We start from the raw sequence: 18,147 nt of genomic DNA on the forward strand, positions 1-18,147 counted from the left end.
AACAGGGGAGTCAGGCCGGAGAGGCCAAGTGGGCTCCCGACCCGCACAAAACAGCCACTGTATGTAAAACGTCCACGCGCCACTCTGTCTGGACGCCGTGCACATTTAGACGAGCGAGAGTCGAAACGCGGCGTTTGCGCCCGCCCGCCTGCGTCCGGCCGTGAACAGAAGTTCTACTGATTATTTGCTCTTGTAAACACGTCCTATTTACACCTGCAGGCCGGACACGAGTGGACGCACGTGCACGTTGCATCCCTGGAAAGACGAAACGCACGCCTCGAAATATCGCACGTGTCTCAAAGGTGCACATCCACAGCCAATCACATACTACACGCATCACTACACACACACACACACACACACACACACACACACACACTCATGTCAGTGAAGGTCACTGCAGTCACTGCGCACGGCGACGGGGGCTGATGAAGGAGCTATTTATTGTGTGTTTTTTCACAGCTGGGTTCCACAGGAAGGTTAAAAAAAAACAAACTGAATGCCAGGTTTGTGAGTCTGGATTTTGCAAAGTTTACCTCAAATTTAACTGCTTTAGGGGGAAAAGATATTTCCAGAAAAAAGTTGGAAAACAAACCATGCAAGGCGCCTTTCATACAGCATATCAATGACGCTCAGTTCGGGAGAGATCGGTGCGCATTTTTTATTTCTGCAATGATTTTTGACAGAGACGGATGATTCGAAGTTTTATTTGGTACAGCACAGTACAGTAAACTGCATGTTCACATCACGACGCGGGATCTGAATAGAGTCAAAACAAAAGTGATGCCTGTCTTCAACTTTGTTCATATTTTGGTTTGTTGTGAAAAAAAAAAAAAGAATCCATTTGCAGAAGAATCTGAATCACAAACACTGATTCTGTCCCTGCTAGTCACTCCATTCATGTGTTGACTGTCTTAAAGATAACCACTGAATCTTTATTTTTCACTGAATAGTGTGTGTTTTTACGTGTTTCAGTGTTTTTGAGCTCTTCTGTGAGATGAAATATCGATCTGCTCGCAGAATTTAGGCAAAAATCTTGACCTTTAAAGGTCATGGTCAGCGTTTTACAACCTCCTCATCATCCTCTGAAACATTTTTGAACTTCCCACTGCTTTCACAGCTTCTATTTTCTCAAGTACATTTCTCTCAGTAAAGTTCCCGCTACATGACACACGGTCTGAAAAAAATTCCTCCGCTGTACAGCCGACTGTAAAAACAGCCTAAACTGATCGTTTTAATTCTAAATACCGTTTCCCAGTTAAACAATAAAACCTAACAAAATCAACCAACAGGTTGATGCTGGCTAAATCAAAATAAAGTGTCTGCTCTGTGTTAAGTTATTGACAGATCCTGCTGTTCAGAGAATTGTACTGAGAATATTTACAGTGAGAAACCTGCCGCACAGCAAAGACACTGGGAAAGGTCCGAGCTTCTCCACATCAGGGGGGACAGATTTCTCTTGAGAAGCGACAAATACTAAAAACAAAACCCTCCAACCCGCAAACCTCAGTGTGCTCCTCCGACGCCGTCAGTGAGGCGGAGTTGCGCAACAGCCAGGTGGAAAATCTTCTGGCCGAAAAGAGCCGGAGAGATCTCACATGTGACTGGTTTGCCTGTGTGTCAGCTACAGATAAAGACCTTCTGTTTTTTTTTTCTTTTTTTTTAATTTTTAAATTTTTGTGTGAATATCTTAAGGTGCACTGGATTCAAAAGTGCATGAGTGCTGACAATTTCAATCCAGGTTTGTTGCACTTTAATCACATTTTGGATGAACTTGGATTTGTTTCAGACATCATAAGGAACAGCTCAGTCGTTTCAGCATATATGATTCTGCACTGCAGCACAGTGGATGTCAGACTTTGTGGTTGGGATAAGATCCTTTTGAATCGTGTTCACACGGTGTGTGTCTTTAAATTGAGATGGACTAAAATATTTAAGGCCTTACTGTCTTCCTATCACAACCAAAAAACATGACAACCACTTTGCTGGCCTGTAATCTGTAAAAATAAAAAAAATAAAACAAGCAACAAGAACAAGCCACTCTGCATCACTAAGTGTGACGCGCACACGTGATCCTTTATGGTTGAAGAGCAAATTAGAAAGATTAGGAAATGCTAAGAAACACAAATCTGGAAAAATACTTTAACAATACAGCAAAATTCTATAGAGAGAGAGAGAAAAAAACTGTGTTGGGCTTCAGAGAATTAAAAACACGTTCACTGGCCGGTTTTGGACTTTGTGTGTTACTCCTCAGCCTCTCCTGTGACGATCTAGTTAACTCATCTTGTGTGCAGTGAGGGCAGTCGTTGCAGAAAACATTGACGTGTGCATCAGGATAATAATCTCCAGCTATAAATTAGAAGCTATAAATACAAAGAAAATCTACCTTCAGAAGGTGCAGGGTGACACTCAAAGATCCAAAACATCAGTCAGTTACACTACCACTGTCTAAATGTGCTTTCAGTGTGTGTGTGTGTGTGTGTGTGTGTGTGTGTGTGTGTGTGTGTGTGTGCATAAACACAGCAGGGAATGCTATCTTTTTTGGTCGGGCATTGGCATTGGTGTCCATGCTTCTTCAAAAGAGGGGTCCTTTGTGGCTGTCTGTTGTGTGCTTTCAGTCCTGCTCAGAGCAGTTTCCTCTGTTCCCGCTGGCCGCTGCCGCCTTTACTTCTCCTCCTCAGGGACCTTTTGTGTAGCCTGTTACTGTTGTTGCCGGCTGCGGGAGGAAAGGTAAGAATACTGATCAAATCGTGGAAACACAAGCGGCCAAAAGACTCATGAATCAGACGCAGCGAGCGGCGTGGCAAAGGAGTCTACTTCAGAAGCGGCCATGGGCTCTCCATCAGCGGACCGTCGAAATGTTCGCGCTACAGGAGCCATGCTCTCTGTGCACAACATATTAAACCTGTCCCTGTTTGTTTCAAGTGTTAAATCTTCTGCATCTGTATGGGATCTCACGTCTTGCCCTGAATGAAGTCTAAACAAGCTTTTAAAGTGCCCAGGTACCCTAGTGTTTAATTTCTGTGTGAAGTAAAGTCAGAGATTTATTTAGAAACACATGACCGCGATCTGTTCGGTTTAGAAATGATCCTGATTATTTCAAGCTTTGATAGTTGTTGTGAAGTCTGAATCTAGCAACCGGCCCCGTGACATTGTCTCAATTCTCAAGATCTCACTTGTTGACTAGGTCAACTCCCTTTGCTTTATCACTGATAATTATTTTCGGTGATTAAAGGTGCTGTAGGCAGGATTCTGCATCTCCGCCATCTTGCTTAGGGTTACCTAAGCAAGATGGCGATTTGACCCATCTAAGATGGCGATTTGAAACCCAGCACAGCCAATCCTGTCCTGTTTTCTCTAATATCACGCCCTTATGCAAGTTAAGCCCCTCCCACAAGAACGTGCGACGAACGCCCCTCGACCAATCACGGTTAGAGCCTCAGGGGCTCTTCTGATTGGTCAAAGATACCTGGAGCTGTCGAGATTCCTTTTCAGCTCAGAACAGAGACAGATGGAAACGCTGCGCCCTCGCGGTAGTGCAATTATGCTACACTCCTAAAGGATTATCAATGGATACTCTAACATTTAGTCCAAAGAAAACACAGAAAAATTAGCATTGACTAGCAAAATCCTGCCTACAGCACCTTTAACAGAACTCGCAGAACTAATTTGAATTCATGTAAACAGACACCCAAAATGCAATGAAAGCATCTACAAGTGGGGCCTTAAATTAACTAAGATTACCACTGAATAGAGCTGAAGCGATTATCTTCTAACACAGTCCCGACACTTCATCTAATAACCCCGATCTTTAGCTGGAGGTACCAATCACTTAACATCAGTCATTCTGAAGGTATGCTACTTTCATAGTTGCTCATTTTTTCTGTTGACTCTTCTTTGAACTACGAGTTATTGATATTTGCGACGTTGCGCTCTTGTTTCCAAGAATGCAGCCGATAACCTCAGGAGCCTGAGACCTAATTTACAAAACTTGATCAATTTTGATTATGAAAGAGTATTGGGTGACTAATGTAGCATTTTCTGTGGTGTCACTGATTTAAGAAGAACAGCTTTGTTCAAACTTTAGGATGTGGACAGTGAAGTATAATGTCAGCAGTTTGTGTCTTGCAGCATGCTGTACTATGAGTTCAGTTTGTGCAGTATGATGGGTTTTTTTTTCTTTGGGCTCACCTTCTGTACATTCCACTTGCGGCTGTTCCCATTGTCCGTTTGTCAAGCAGCGTATGACAGGCAGGTGGCGCTGCGTGTAGCCTGCATCACACTGGTAGCGGACTATAGAGTCGACGGGGTAGCGCTCTCTGCTGCTTCCTATCGGTCGGCCATGCTCCACTTCAGGGGGGGATCCACACATGACTGACGGAGAGGGCAGAAAGAAACTGTGATGGTTGGTTTGGTTACGGCAGCATTTTTCTGTAATGCTGAAAACATTGTTAGAACACATTTGTAGGAGACATTTGTTTTCATTTTGTGGAACTGATGTGGTGGTGTGGTCTGATTTCAGCCATTGGGTCTTGTCGTTGACCCCTCGCTTCAGACATTTGGCTCAGTTCATCTTCAGCTCGGTTCATCTGCTTGTGTGTCCCAGCTGGTTGATTTACCGGGTCCAGCCTTGCAGGTGAAGGGCAGGTGGTAGTTGCAGGGCACGTCGTTCCACTGTCCGCCCTCATGCAAGATCATCACCACACAGTCCTCCTCAGAGTTGAAATAGTTATCCGGCTGGTTTGGCCTCCAGTTCTCAAAGGTCTGAGCAGAGTGTCACAAAAACGGTATTTCAGCAAGAAAACATCGTGTGTTGATGTGAGGCATTCAGTATGAAATCAGATGTCAGCAGATTTCATTGTTATTATTGAGATGATCAGTGTGCTGCATACAGTCGATATACCGTACATAGGTGCCACTACACAGGCAAAAGGTACGATTTAGGGCGACCTCCAGTGGACATAGTAATTATGACAGGAGCAATGCAAATTTCATATGAGGTACATCTTGTTCACGCTAAATATTTGTTGATTTAAAGAAAATCAACTGGCGCTGTTGCACTAACAATGCAGTAACCGCGCAAGAAACTGTAACCATGCATGTTTTAGGGAAAGATAATTGTCTGTTCCTCAACCTAACCAATCAGTTTTGGGAGTCAAACATAGCCAGAGAGAGATTGTGGTGGCCTATCTGATGATATATGTTTGGTATGCTTTTCATCATCTTTATTTTCAGCAGGACCTAAGATTGGTGTATTCGACTGTCGGTCGTTGTAATAATATAAGAACTGATCAGCAGCATTTCAAAGATAATTCTCAAGCAGCAGTCCCATATTTTAAAAAGAGCTTTAAATCAGAAACACGGCTAAGGTAATAAAACTTACCAGCGGGCTGCCGTCTGTCCAGCGAAACTCGTTCTGTACGTCTTTGTCATTGAGTCCAATCCACTGATAGTCGTGACCATTGGCTGAAAAGAAAAAGAGAAACAGCTCTTCTTAGTTGAGGCAATTCAAACCTGTTATCACCGTCAGTGAAGATCAGACTTAACAACCATCAGGCAGAACATTATGACCGCATGCTTAATATTATGATGAATTTTAATTTTGTGCTGCCAAACAACCTTGAACCATTGAAGGATGAACTCTACTGACCCTCTGAAAGCAGCAGATCCCAGCTTCCCACCAACAAACTATGAATGATTCGTGTTAAGATGTCCAATAAAACAGTAAAATCATCTCTGGCAGCGACTCACAATTGACAAACTGCTGCTCCTCCTGGGAGGTGATGCTGACCAAGTGGGCGTTGACTTCCTGGCAGCGTTGCTCCGCCTCAGCCCAGATGTCCCTCTCCTCGAAGTGGAGGTAACAGTTTCCCCTGAACTCCAACCAGCCTTCGGCACAGCCCTGGACAGCTGTACACATGGGCAAACATCTTAAAACAAATATCTAGAAAAAAAAGTAATTTTTTTTTTCAACTTTGTGATGCAGGAAGTGAGTTTTAGTTTAGAAACTCACGGGTTGAACAGTCTTCTCCAGTGAAGCCGGTGGGACACTGACACACTGCAAGCTCTCCCTGTGCGGAGCAGGTCCGTGAACCACACGGGTTTGGATTACAGGGATCGACAGAAGCTGACAGAAACGAAAAAGAGGCTTTATTTTAAACTATGAAACATTTTTCATTTTGATCACCTAAGGTACAAATGGTAAAGCAAGTGTCTCTGAACGTGAGTATTTGAATATATCAGCTTTAATGAGCAACACAGTCTACATAAGAGTATGAACTCAGAGACATACAGAGATTAAATAAACATTTAGGCGTGGTGAACAGGTGAACCCGTACCTTCCACGTCAGGCTGCTCCACGACAGCAGGAGTTGCTAATGATATAGAAGGAGCTGTGGTGGGGCTGGTGTAAGCTGCGTCTGGAGTCACAACATAAACTGTAGGTCCTGCACGGGCCTCCTGAACGTTTTCTCCAGAGCCGGATTGGCCAGCAGAGGCAATATACTCGGTGTAAGTCACGCTAGGCGGCAGAGCGATGGAGAGTCCTTCGGCGGTGGCGGTTCCATGAGTGGCTCCGCTTCCCGAGAGATGAAAGCTTCGCTCCGTGCCGCTGAATTCTTGGTGGATCCCCGAACCACTTCCTTCCCCGCTTACCTCCACCACACCCCGGCCCTGTTCAGGATGGCGCTCCGTAGGTGGCACGGTCACTTCCATCATCTCCTCATCGGTGATGAAGATCACATCGCCGCGTTGCTGGAAAGAGTCTCCGGAAGCAGAGCCACTGCCAGAAACACTGGGAAAGCCGGTGTGGAAGCCTGAGCCGAAGGGACGGTACCCGGACACCTCTTGCTCTCCAGATGGCTGAACCGTTAGATCAGTGCCACTGTGGTCAATGAATGAGATTCCAGAAAACTCACCGGAGGCCGACCCAGGCAGACCTCCTGATCCAGACGCACTTGATTCCAAGAAGCCACCACTGATAACAACTTCTCCCAGGCCTTCCTCCTGCTCAGTGGGCTTCTGGTGGGTCTTTGATACGTCGACCATGCTTCCATCCACCATGATGATCGTTGAATCTCCACCACTACCGCTCATGTCTCCACTTCCATCAATAAAACCTGATCCAGATATGCCAAAGCCAGAGTGCTGTCTGTCAGGCTCCTCTCCAGATCCAGAGGCACCATCCAGCCCACCAGATGTGAAGATGACAGCGCTTCCGCCTTCTCCCTCTTGCGGACCTCCAGAGCTGGACTGATCTCCTGAGAAGACGTCAGTGCGTCCGCTGAAGGTGACGTCCAGTCCTGACCCGGAAGCGTCACCGCTGGCACTTGAGATGCCAGATTCTCCAGAGAGCTCTCCGCTGGCGGAACCAGAACCGGACACTTCAACTGGAACTGGAGGCAAAATGGGTTTCACTGGCAGAGAAAATAAGAATAAAAAAACTCAATTACATGTTATTGGGAGACATTTAACTGTCATACCGGACAACAATGAGCAAAGATTTTTTTTTTTTTTTTTGCCATGTTCATTTTCTACTGTCTTACCAGGAACAACTTGTTGAGTTGTGATAGTTGTCTTGTTGATGAGCTCAGTTTCAGTAACATTTACAGTTGTCAAGGTTTCATTGTAGTCGACAGCAGTTTCAACTAAAAAACAAAAAAGAAAGCCAATACATCAGGAGAGATAGCAAACTACCATAATCCATAGTAGTCATTTTTCAGTCTGTGGATGATTATCTGTATCTAAGTTTTCTCTCTATGGATCTTTCTTACCAGTGGGAGGAGCAAGATGATCAAATGTGACTGTTGTCTTGTTAATAACATCCACAGTGACTAAGGTCACATTCACTCTGGTCTCAGTTTCCACGTGAACAGCAGGAACTTCACCTGAATGAGATGCTTTGAGGTAAAAATGAGAAGTACATTACATGCTTATTGAAGTACAAGAACATTTTGCCTTTACAGAGTATGGCTAGCCCCATACACTCATACATTTTGCTTTCAGTTTAAGTGATTGCTGCCTTTCTCATTTAAACCAGAAACAGAATAGTGGGTTTCCCAGCAAGAGACCTGCACATATTCATCCAACTGCTGTGTCATTATGATTGCTTGCAGATGTGTCAGTTTCCTTGCCAACAAGTTTCAGAAAAATAATCCTCAACTGTTATTACTGACTCACTATTTGCTCCCAAAAATACATAGTTTATCCAAACCAGTTGAGCTCCTTATCACTCAGTTTACTTAATGATTAATGAAATTCATGACTGTACTGAACCCATTCCTACCTTTGAAACAGTAGGCATCGTAGCGTGAGTGCTCATCGGGGAAGCCAGTCTGGTTGGGGAAGGCGTAGATGATTTGGACCCCCACCTGGCCCCCTCCGCAGTGAGACCTGGGAGTGGTGATGGGATAGCGGACGCTGCGGTCCAACAGCCAGCCTGGGCGGCACTTGTCAAGGCCTTGATTCCAGGCAGCGTACAGCTGACCAGGGTTGGCTAAGGTGGTGTTCAGTTTCTGGCAGTGCTGCACGGCCTCTTCGTAGGAGAAACTGTCATAGTCGCTGGTGAAGAACACCTCACCTGGTAGATGGAGAAATATTTAAACAGAGAACATAGCTACAGTAGCTTCGGAAGATAGGTCTACATTTTCTTTAGATTAGAAAAGAATAGTCGTCACCTCTAAGACGCTCCACATAACAGAACACATCGTAGCGTTCAGTGGCTGGCCTCAGGCCGTAGGACCTGACTCCTGGAAGATGTGGCAAATTTCCTGCACAATTTTCTCTGGGTGACACGATTGGGTACCTAAACATGTGAGACAGTGAATGTAATTTACATTAGAGAACACACTCAGGTAAAACACTATGTCATCCATTGATACGTTAGTCCTGAATAGATTTTCTAGCTTACCGGACAGTCTGATCACGCAGCCAGCCAGCATCACATTGGTGTAAGCCTTTCTCAAAGGCTGCGTACAGCTGCTGGGGGCTGGCAATGACCGCACCAATATTCTGGCAAGCCAGCTGAGCTTCCAAAAAGGTGAGAGTGTACCGACCAGTGATTGGTCGATAGTGGAACACCACACCTGAGCATTGAGCATGGAAATGAAGTGTCATTATAACACTGTTGCTTGACAGTAGGTTTTGTTTTCAGTTAGTACAAGACTGTGTCTGTGTGACCAACTCACCAGTGGGAGCCATTTCTGTATCTGCTCCGGACAGATCCAGTCCCGGCACTCGTATCACAGGTGGCCGGGGAAGTGGGGAGAGAATGTCAACTCCTCCAAACCTAATCTCCTTTTCAGCAGGTCGAGGAGTGATGCCTGGGTACGGCCCAGGAGCAGGAGTCATACGGATGATGTCGGGGAAAGGAGTGGTCCTTGCAGGCACGGCACCAATGTCTACACCAGCTGAGGAGGTAAAGATTTGTGATTGATCAAACTAATCCTAAACAGTTGAAGCTTCCAACTTATATGATCCTTTTGTAGAGAAGAAATTTCAGCATCCGTAAGGTTTTACCTTGGAAACAGATGGCATCGTAGCGAGAGTCTGGGTATGGGTAGCCTGTCTGATTGGGGAACAGATAGACAGTTCGAACACCGAGGAGTCCTCCTCCGCACTGAGGCCTGGCGATGTTGATGGGGTAACGCACACTGCGATCCCCCAGCCAGCCGGCACTGCAAACATCCATCCCACCCTTCCAAGCCAGGTAGAGCTCTCCTGTCGTGGCAAGCCTGGCACCCAGTTTGGCGCACTGATCCCCTGCCTCATAGAAGGTGAACTTCTCTACAGATGTGGAATAGAAAACTCTGCCTGCGAGGGAAGGGATTAAAACAAATATGTAAATATGCAGCTGTGCTCATCATGTGGAGATTTCATGTGTATCATGCTGCTTTTATTTCTGCCATTCAAAGAAAGGGCATACCTGACAGTTTCTCAGCAAAACAATACACATCATAGGTCTCATTGACATCTCTGATGCCGTAGGTTCTCACGCCAGGGAAGGTTTCCTTGTCTCCGTAGCAACGCTCCCGTGGCTCATGGATGGGATACCTTGAAAGAATGAGAGACGTCATGGTTGAGTCTGACAAGAGCTCAGAGGGAACATGAACATGACTTCTTGTTACACTGGCCAAAGTCTAATTATGACTGACTCTTTTCATGTTATTGTCGCAAGTGTAATGGAATTCATGGTGCTGTTTTTGTTTAATCCATATGGAAATTGACCAAGTATAGTCCTGTCGTGTCAGTGGCTTTTCTGATCATCAAGATTAAAAACCTGGTGGTTAAAGTTGGTGAACTCTACCTGACTGTCTGGTCAGAGAGCCATCCTGCATCGCACTGGTGGTACCCATCATCGTAGGCAGCCTGAAGCTGAGCTGGAGTAGCAATGGTGGCACTGTTCTGGATGCAGGCCGCCTTGGCCTTCTCAAATGTCAAGGTGTAGCGGGTGGAGATGGCTCGGTAGTGGAATACAATACCTGGAGAGAAAGGTCGGTGCTTGAAAATCAGTGATTTTGATACTTTGATGCTCGAGTGAATTCAGCTGAATGAAATCATGTTTCTTTAGCATACCCTGAACCTGCACTTCCACAGAGTCGTAGTTGTCCTCGATGCCCTGCATCACCTCACAGCGATAGACACCAGAGTCTTTGGCTCTCAGCTCCGTCATTTCCAAGGTGGCATCAGTGGGCACCAGCGGGTAGTTGACCAAGGTCACTCTGTCGAGATATTCCGTCTCTACGTGGAATTTCCCCTCTGACGCTACTAGGATGGTGCTGACTTTGTCCTTGGTGACGTAGCTCCATTTGATGCGGTGAGACAGCGGGGCGATGGTTGGCGCTCCGGGGTCGTTGACGGTGTTGTCTTGGAAGTAACAGGGCACCACGACTTTGCTGCCGAGCAGAGGGCGGAGGGGCATCTCCAGGGGGATGCTGACACGCAGGGTGCCATCCATATCTGCTGAAAGCAGCAGTCAAATGTTCATCGCACGTAACTGAATATATCTGCTCTTTACCATGTTGATGTTACTGTGTTTGGCACTGATTGATAAGTACTTATATTTTATAAAAAGAAATACTGAAGTCTAAATGCTAAAAAAATATATATAAATATAAATAATAAGACAAAACATGATATGTATTTTATGAAGTGAAATGCAATTTTTTTTTACTTTGGAATCACATTATGGCCATGCTAAAAGCTACCACTGGAGTTGTTCACTCACCATCTTGGTCTCCAAATGATATTGTTGCCGAGATGAGCGGCAAGGACACACACAGCAGAAGCAACTTCATCCTTATCTGAAAATCACCGCACACACACACACACACACACACAAAAAACACTGAAATCACAGAACACGTATGACAGTTTTCAATATTCACATGTTTTAATCATAGGTCTGATGAAATAGTAAAATAATGCAGTCGTGCTTAATTCCAAAGTGTAGTAATGAAACCTGCGTATTGTCAGAACTTCTCTGTCGCAGAAACAAAAGTTTCCGCAGTTGAATAGTGACATAAGTGTCTGAATGAGTGGGTTTCTTTTTCGCTTTCCTCTGCCTCTGTGTGACACTGTATTTTTCCTAAGCTCTGCCTCCTTATTTTGACATTCCGTATGACTCAGGATATTCAACACATTTGGATATTTCAGCAGCCTCATTAGCCCAGATGGAAAGAGGACGTCAAGAGTCGCAAGTATCTTCTGGAAATAATTGCTGTAGAATGAAAGTCCCTCTGTCTCAGTGCATGGGAAATGTGTTTAATGGTAAATGAGTCGAAGAGAGCGAGAAATGATTCATCCATCTTAAGAAGATTTTCCTTTTTTAAATCCTGAAGAAAAATTCATGTTTGCAAGAGCTGTCGGATTCTCTTACAGTGTGCGTTTACATGTTTGGGAGCACAGTATGTCTTTGTCTGCTTTCGCATTCCGTAAATATAGAAAATGCACAGAAGGATTGTCAGCTGTTCTCATATTGTCCCCAACAAGATTGGTGAGCTTCCTCAAATATAATGTTTTGCTGTTAAGAATATGTGCAATAAAGGAAGAATCTGTCTTCAATCGAATCGGATGTAATAAAAAGTGTTGGCTGGGCTGAGCAACAGGCCGTTTCTGCAGCTTCAGTATCACAGGCTCACGTTTGTCAGACCCTGATTACAACATTGCTTTTTTTTTCCCCTCCTTTCTCAACTTTCCACTCGTGTGACGTGCAGCACACTCACACACGCAGAACCTGTGCACGCTCCAACTGAAACCTCATTGTGCAGCTTTCACGAGTCCCTGGGCTGGCCGCTGAAAGCTTCCACTTCATACCAAACAGCCGCGGAGAGACATTTACAAGCAATAAACCCGAAGCTCGTATATAACCAGCCGTTTGCCACTGGCTCTGCCGACACCGGCGGCCGGGTAAAAGGCCAAAGGGAACTGGAGTGACCTTTCAAGTTAAGTGACTCAGCATAAAATGACATTTCTGTGTAGATTGAGATGCACATGCACACAAACGTTTGCTGGCATTCTCAGAGCTCCCCAGATCCGGGGCGAGTACAGTAGGGCTAATATTTGCTCTGCTGTCTATGATGGGTCTGGGAGTGAATCTTGGCCCAGTTTGAGGAGGAAAGACAAAATACCACACAGCATATTGTGAATACATGATAATCCCCACGAGAGACGCTCGAGCCCTGGATTATCTGCACTGAAACACTCTAACATCTTCTTATCTTCTGTGTCCTTGAGATTCCAAGGGATTCCTCCTTTCACTGTTTTCCCCAGAATTTTGCAGTTTTTCCAGAAAATGCTACAGTCCCGTTTCTTTCTCTTATCACCAACACAATGTCTGACAGAAGTTAATTTTCCTTGCCTCATAAGGCCTTTAGACAGTTTACACATATAATCAAAGCAGTCACAGTGAATTCAGTAATGAATTTCTGTCATGGCATTTCAGGTTGCATCTCACCAAACACCTAAACTCGGGTCATATTGATATTTTGGGCTTATCACTGTTTGTTGTTTAGAAACTGACTCGAGGTATGTGGTGGATGTCCAAAAGGAAGCAGCCCGGTGATGAACTGTTCTGAATTCTCGCTGTAAATCCCAATTATCCAACACATAAAAAGGAGGAGTGCTGACAATAAAATGGTCAATTTGTCAAATTTAAGCCAAAAAAGTTGTCAGCACTGGAACTCAAATGCTTTCATATTCAGTATATCCATCATGATCATCCTCTATGACTGCATAGTGTAAGATCCAGACTAGTTTACTCAGACTTGCAGTGTAAAGTTGCTGTTCCAGATATTTACTGCAACTGAAAATATTCTGTGACGTAAATCACTGCTGAACTATTTATCTGTTTGAGTTAAATATCAGACTAGCTGTGGTGATGAGAAAATGAACTCGGAGGTTTGTGGGCACTTGGAGCATTTGGTGTGTTTGCAGGTGAAGAATCACACACCTCATAAAGATTTCTGGATTTTAAGTGAAATCATTAGTGCCACAGACACTTGTTACATGAAAATGCAGTGTCACACATCCCAGACAGCCAGCGCCGCGCCGCTGCAGTGCATTCACACACAGACGGCCAACAGAAGCGAGCCAAAACCCCGTCTCCTGACTGCCTGCCGCTCCACCGCTGGGCAGGTCCTCTGCTCTCTTGAAATGCATCATTTAAACGCGTGGCAGAAGCGTTTGTGAGCAAACTTTGCCAGGTCGGCCCGATCGGCCCCCTCTCCACAGTGTGGCCATTGAGTCGGTGGGGTGGCGGCTGCTCCCCTGTTCGGTCGCTGCGGTATGTTCAGCTCCCAGCTGAGGGTGGAGGCCAATAAGGCCTCGGTCTGTTCCAGCAACGGCCGCGGGGGGGGGCGGGGCCTCGGGGGGAGGGGGTGGGGAGGTGGGGGGGGAGGATCCTGCCAAGGTAAACACAAGGCGAGCATCCAGGGGAGCCACTCCACCGCCACCTCCACCCCTCCTCCTCCAACCCTCCAGAGTCCCTTACCGGCAGAACAGAGCGGACATTGATACGCGTGCACGCTCCCAAACACAGGCCGACACTCATAGATCACCGAGGGGATGTGTGGGACTGCACGTCTGATGCCCCCGGTGAGGGAAACGCTCGGGAGTGTGTGTGTGTACATACGTACGTTGCCACTGACTCGGTACTGTAAGGCCTGTGTTTGAGAACACACACTGACCCGTTGTACAGTGAAATGAGGTACAGGGCAAAAAATCCTATTCACAAGTGCTTACAGACGCATTAGGACATGCCGACACAGTTGTCAATCTCTGATCAAAGACATGCTTCAGCAGAGTATGCACATTAAATAAGTCAAACACGCACACACACACACACACACATACATAATGGAGGAAGTTTAAAGTTTGAAAAGCGAGATTTCTCTAAATGTTACAGAATATGTAGAGGTTTTCTTCTTGCCTATTCATTGTGACAGCTGACACTTACAATTCACGACATGTGCTCAAGCAGCCTGACGAAACCAGATCTGAAGTTCATTATCGTCGTACGCTGCACGGTCGTGTACGCCGAACCGCTTTCCCTCTCATCAAATCTTACAGGTTGTTCAGTCCGGGTCACACAGTCACTAATGAACTTATAAAGTTAAAAAGCTGTTTCCACTGAAACCGTCAGAGGTTCGAGGCTCCACTGTGGAAATCAGTATCTATGTCCTCCCCTGTGTGAGTCATTTTACCAACTAAAAACTACAGAGTGCCATTTAAAGATATTTTATTTTCAATATAAATCCACTTTACTTCTGCTTTCACTGACAGATGAGGCTGCTGCCTCTGTTCGTGTAGCGCCTGAGGTGTGCCTTGATGCCAAACCCCCTCTGGGAGAATAATGAGATCCATCTGAGGAGCTGCGGGATGATTTTTAAGTAGGTTGGTTTGCAACAGTCTTTTATTCAAGAAACAAGGAATACTCCAATTCAGGAATCCTGTAAAATTTTTGAAACTGTTCGAGAAACAAAAAATCAAATCAGCAAATCAATATTGGTAACGAGATAGAAATGAAAAAGAAACCTTTGTTTCAGAAATCAACCAGATTATCAGAGATCAGCTGAAAGTGTCAGCTGGAGTTTGGACTTGTAGTTTTAAAATAAATTAGATATGTTATGTACTACTGCAATAATTTAGAGCTATTGTTTCAACTATTTCTTTATTTTTGGTTTTCAAGAACAATTTCAGACATTTATTGTCTTTGGTTTTAGTTTTAGTTTTGATGATCTGTTCAAAAGAGTGATGTTCTAAAACCATTTGAATTTCAGAGTTCTGGTAAAGTGCTTTAAATTGTCTTATTTGAATTGTGTGACACTAATAATGTCATTTTTTCATACCTGCCAATACAGCCTTCTACAACTTGCTGGAATTAGAGCAAATATGTGTTTTTCAAAAGTCATTTTTGCTTCATAACATGTATGTCAGTGGTTTATGATAAATATCTCAATCACAAACATCCCGGAGGAGAAGATACGAAAAGTTACCTCAGGTTTGACTAATGAGTACCTGAACCGATACCTGAGGCCGGAGAGACGTGGAGAGCGTCCCTGAAAAGCTCCTCTCAGTATTCCTGGAGCGACGAGCTGAACGTACCGTCGGTGCTGCAGCGCTGCCGGTGCCAGTGACTCCAGGGGCCTCGCGCTCCTGCCTGCGTAGGAGAGTAGAAAGAAGCTCTATTCAAACTCCACCACAGATTTAGATGGTGGGAAGAGCGACGGAGAGGGAGGGAAAAGGGAAAAGAAGTGGAGAGAGAGAGAGAGAGAGAGAGAGAGAGAGAGAGAGAGAGAGAGAGAGAGAGAGAGAGATGTGCTCTCCTGCCAGGTGGTGAGGTCATATGAACAGCCATGAATATCAAACCACAAGTACAAGAAGTTATCAAGTTATTTAAAAACGGCACATTGAACTTTGGATGGTCAGAGGCAGGATTTCTGTCATGTCTCGACAAGATCTGCGTGTCATTAAGGGTCGAGATTAGGTCGAGATTATGAAGTCAGAACACAGTCCAATTCCAGTGCTTTAGGAGATAGATGCCATTTAAAATAACTGTTCCAGTCACACACTCCCCTAAATAAAGGCCACATAGAGAAGTCATTAACCTACGTACACACTGCACTAGAAACTTGTCTATCCACATTTGTATATATTATAGTTCCTGTTATATTTCAAGATTTATGTTGTACATACAGTTAGATCTTTTCTTTTTTTATATTTTTCTATTATTGTTTTGACTACGATTTGCACTATTGCTTATTCTTATTCTTTATTTGCACTTTTCATTACTGTTTGCACCCCCACCGCGTGTCCTACGAGCCTCTGCACCTGTAAATTTCTACGCTGTGAGATTAATGAAGTCCATTCTATTCTATTTGGTGCTTTGAATTTGTAATCGCAACAAATTCATTTTAGTTTCGCTTCAAAAACCTTAACAATTCACTCAAACGACTTGTTTAGTCTTAGCTCCAGTTTTCAGCTTCAAAATCAACTTTTATTTCTAGTTCACAGCTACTTAGTTACTTTGTGGAATTAGTTTGCTTGTTACTGAAGATATAAAGTAAGGAGTAACTGGAGAATGTGCTCTCACGTTGCTGTCATGTCTCTGAAACGGGATTAAAGCGGCGAGACGGTGACTGAACTGGCACCGCTGTATGGCTTCAGCTGAGCTTAATGGGTGGGTCTGTTCAGTTCAGCAGGAGTTAGTTTGGCTCTTTTTCCTCTGCTAAACAGGAGTTTGTTGGAAAAGTAACCATTCAGAAAGCAGTTTAGGCTTAACAAGCCTGACAGACAGCGGCTGTGCACCTGTCTTCGCGTCCAACTAAAGTGTCGACTTCAGTTTTGCAGAAGTGATCGAATGACTTTACTTGGGTGCCACTTCTAAAGGCGGTGGCGTGACGGAAAGGCGTGACCGTATAACGTTCCCAGCGCCGGTGGAATGGGAGGAAAAGCATCATCAGGCGTGTGTGCATTTGTTTGCGTGCATGCCTGCCTCAGGTCGGATACAGTGCGGACTGTGTGCGTCCAGGTTAAAGTTAAACCTGCCAGTGTTGGCCTGAGGTTGAGGAAAGGCGTGTTCCCCCCCCCCCCCCCCCCAGCCACCCACCAAACCCCATTCAGGGCCTTAAATACCGGCTGTGTGCTCACTGCGCTCGCTGACGCACGCTCACCTTCGACGGCTTCAAAGCAGAACATATTAACAGCTGATTTGCCGGCTGTGTGTTTGTTCAGCAGCTGCTCACAGTCGAAATGGAAACATCAGGTTTGCTCACCGTCATTCATGTCAGTCAGCTGGAGCCGCCGCATGAAAAGGCAACACAGAAAATATCAGTTTTATTGCTTCGCATCGGAGGTTATTTCTGCACAGGGAAACTTTGCTCGCTCGGCGTTAACTTTTAAATCAACTTTATTTCCTTTCCCACCGACTCCAGATTTCTAAAATTAGCTGCTGACTTCTCCTTAAATCTGTCAAAGTTTTCCAGTTCGGCAGCTTTAAAAAGTCAGGCTGGTCTTGTTCTAGTCGTTTTTATTGGCAGACGAAAAACAGCGAGTGACTAAAGTTAGTGCCATGTCTCCAAGTAATGCCAGGCAAAACCACTGCTCAGTGTGTGTAACAAGGAAGGTTCGCTCATTCAGTAATTCATGGAAAATTCATCTAATAACCACAGAGGAGCTCACCTTCTCCAACAGAGGCTTAATTTGTTCGTAGAAATGTGTTTCTCTCCAAACAACGTCAGTGAAGACATTAGTGAGTCAGCCTATTCACGACTCCATGAAATGAAGGCTGTATGCTGGTAAAACGAAAATCCAAGCAACATGCCAAGTCAGCGTGTCTCAGTGTGTTTTCACTTCCTGTTTTTATTTTGCCCAATGACCGGTTTGTCTGCATCTCCGTCCACTTGGTCTGCTTTCGGGGGACAGAGCAACACAGGCCAGAGGCCAGAGTTCAACCAAACACTTCTGCTGGGCGCAGAACCGGTAAAACACTCACACACATTTACATAAACAATAGGTACATGGGTTTTTAAAGATGTACTGTGTGCACGTTTTTTGAACTGCAAAAGATACATCAGCATAGAAGGTGCGGGTTCAAATCCCACCCAGAGCTGAATGATGTACATGTGTGAAATTTGTGCAAATTCATGTTCA

At 44.9% G+C, this 18,147-nt stretch overlaps 1 protein-coding gene across 2 annotated transcripts; it reads right to left on the bottom strand.

The window, feature by feature from the left end:
- Window positions 1–1,585: 1,585 nt before the first annotated feature.
- Window positions 1,586–15,672, bottom strand: acanb (aggrecan b). 2 transcript variants are annotated; one of them, XM_030096590.1, is made up of 19 exons: window positions 15,601–15,672; window positions 11,225–11,300; window positions 10,573–10,956; window positions 10,304–10,478; window positions 9,923–10,050; window positions 9,517–9,810; window positions 9,186–9,407; window positions 8,909–9,083; window positions 8,676–8,803; window positions 8,285–8,578; window positions 7,773–7,898; window positions 7,546–7,646; window positions 6,339–7,419; window positions 6,014–6,127; window positions 5,752–5,910; window positions 5,384–5,466; window positions 4,620–4,764; window positions 4,192–4,374; window positions 1,586–2,716 (listed from the first exon to the last, which is right to left on the bottom strand). In XM_030096590.1, the coding sequence occupies exons 2-19, from the start codon at window positions 11,292–11,294 to the stop codon at window positions 2,625–2,627; spliced, it is 3,954 nt and encodes a 1,317-aa protein (XP_029952450.1). In that variant the 5' UTR covers window positions 11,295–11,300; window positions 15,601–15,672; the 3' UTR covers window positions 1,586–2,624. The 2 variants fall into 2 exon arrangements, with proteins under 2 accessions (XP_029952450.1, XP_029952451.1); XM_030096591.1 differs by having other exon boundaries at window positions 6,339–7,415; window positions 7,545–7,646; window positions 15,526–15,651.
- Between the last annotated feature and the right edge of the window lie 2,475 nt (window positions 15,673–18,147).

Source organism: Salarias fasciatus, chromosome 7 (assembly GCF_902148845.1).
Source record: "Salarias fasciatus chromosome 7, fSalaFa1.1, whole genome shotgun sequence".
NCBI classification, from domain to species: Eukaryota; Metazoa; Chordata; class Actinopteri; order Blenniiformes; family Blenniidae; genus Salarias; species Salarias fasciatus.